The sequence below is a fragment of the Myotis lucifugus genome, unplaced genomic scaffold, assembly GCF_000147115.1.
Source record: "Myotis lucifugus unplaced genomic scaffold, Myoluc2.0 scaffold_115, whole genome shotgun sequence".
Classification (NCBI taxonomy): domain Eukaryota; kingdom Metazoa; phylum Chordata; class Mammalia; order Chiroptera; family Vespertilionidae; genus Myotis; species Myotis lucifugus.
In genome coordinates, this window is record NW_005871163.1 from 979,521 (window position 1) to 981,654 (window position 2,134).

General features: G+C 53.0%; 1 protein-coding gene across 1 annotated transcript in view; it reads left to right on the top strand.

The window, feature by feature from the left end:
- MEGF11 (multiple EGF like domains 11) overlaps nucleotides 1-2,134 on the top strand; it is a 246,887-nt gene that overhangs the window by 219,887 nt on the left and 24,866 nt on the right. The window contains 3 exon segments of the mRNA XM_023757800.1: nucleotides 1,512-1,658; nucleotides 1,991-2,104; nucleotides 2,107-2,124. Coding sequence (XP_023613568.1) covers nucleotides 1,512-1,658; nucleotides 1,991-2,104; nucleotides 2,107-2,124 — 279 coding nt within the window.

Genomic DNA, 2,134 nt, shown 5'->3' on the forward strand with positions numbered 1-2,134 from the left:
ACTAATTCTGATATTCTGAGCTACTGATATTCACCTTCCAAGGCCACACAGGTCTCTAGGGTCCACCCGGTCCATTCAGCTAATTAATACAGGTGAGACGTTCTGCCTGGGAACAAACCCCACTCCAGAGCTGGGGCCTCCAGCCTCAGGCCTTTTCAAATCCCTTCTTTGGAGGTAATCACCCCCAACACATAATTTCCTCTCAGCTCTAAAAGAATGTGTAGGCCTTACTCCTCTTTCTATCCCCTATAGGCCACCATTGGTCAAACTGAAGGTCATTAAATCCATTTGTTGGTCACAACTAGCTTTCTTTTTCCTTAATGAATAGAATATATCACAGTGCAGAGAAAATATCAGAGTGCATCATACACAGTAAATGTCATTTTTCAAAGGCTTGGTTTCTATTATACATATGTGTGCACCTATGATATAAAATACATATTGCACTGAGGACTGTGGTCAAAGAATCTGAAAAGACCCCACCCACTCGGGGTCCCAGGCCCGAGCTGGCTGGCTGGGACCCAGGGAGAACCAGTGGCTCCTGGGCTAACATGGGTAGGCAAGTAGCTCACTCCCAGTGTGTGCAACCCCCGTAACAGCACTCACTTGCCCCATAGCTGGTTTTTCCCAGACCTATCCTTAGATACCAGCTAATATGTCAAAAATGAAGGAGGCCCTTATGATCTGATCCCTTATTCCCACAATCGCATCTCTTTGCCAAATCTCATTTTATACTTTACCAGAGGCCCGGTGCACGAAATTTGTGCACAGGTAGGATCCCTAGGCTTGGCAGGCAATCAGGGCCAACCAGGGTCTTCCGGCAGCCGGCCAGGGCTTCCCTTCCCCGGCTGCTGGTTGCCGGCCGCTGGCCGGGGCCTTCCTTCATTCCATGCCACCCCCTGGTGGTCAGCACATGTCATAGTGAGCAATTGAGCTCCCAGTCTCCCGGTCGAACTCTCAAGGGGACAATTTGCACATTAGGCTTTTATATATACAGATGGTGCAGCCACATGGAACTATTTTTTCTTTCAAGGCATGATTCTCTCTCCTGCCTCCTGTTCTTTGCACATAGGATTCCCTTTACCTGGTTAGTTTCCCCTTAGCCCTTAGGACTCAGTTATGGCATCACCTCTTCCTGGAAGCCCTCCCTGATAGGCCAAGCCTTGGCTGGGTTTTTCTTCTACATTCCTATATGCACTGCTTGCCTCCACCTCTCCTACTGCATGGTGCCCCCTTCCCACCATTCTTCCTTTAAAAAAAATTTTTTTTAATTGATTTCAGAGAGGAAGGGAGGAGAGAGAAATAGAAACATCAATGATGAGAGAGAATCATTGATCGGTTGCCTCCTGCACGCCCCACCCCGGGTATCGGCCCGCAACACAGGCATGTGCCCCAACCCAGAATCGAACCCTGACCTCCGGGTTCATAGGTTGACACTCAACCACTGAGCCATGTTCTTCCTTTTCCCTTCCCCCTCTTACCGCTGACCTGAGTCTGCCTCTGGCCCACAGGCATCCGCTGTGACAGCACGTGTCCACCTGGTCGCTGGGGCCCCAACTGCTCCGTCTCCTGCAGCTGCGAGAATGGCGGCTCCTGCTCCCCAGAGGATGGGAGCTGCGAGTGTGCCCCTGGCTTCCGAGGACCCTTATGCCAGAGAAGTAAGGCTGAGCCCCCTTTCTCCATCCTCAGACCTCACCTCAGTCACCTCATCCTCCCATCCATTCCCATTTAGAACTAGTCCTGCCCTTCCTCTAGGCCCCTCTCTGCCCCCCTGGCTTTTCTGCCCCCAAGTTTAGGGCCCAGCCCCTCAATGAAAAGAGGACCAGACCACAGCTCTTCTCTGCACAGAGATAGGCCCTCCAAGGTGTGGTGGGTGTGGCTCTCCCTGTATGTTTGAGGAGCCTCCCTTCATCACTAGGTGGAACTGGAAGGGTGACCGGGCTGGCTGAGGCCCTTTGGGCTGCTGACCACATCTCCCCATCACCCCCAGTTTGCCCCCCTGGGTTCTATGGCCACAGCTGCGCCCAGCCGTGCCCCCTCTGCGTGCACAGCAGCGGGCCCTGCCACCACGTCAGCGGTGTCTGTGAGTGCCTCCCCGGATTCTCCGAGCCCTGTGCAACCAAGGTACTGTCTC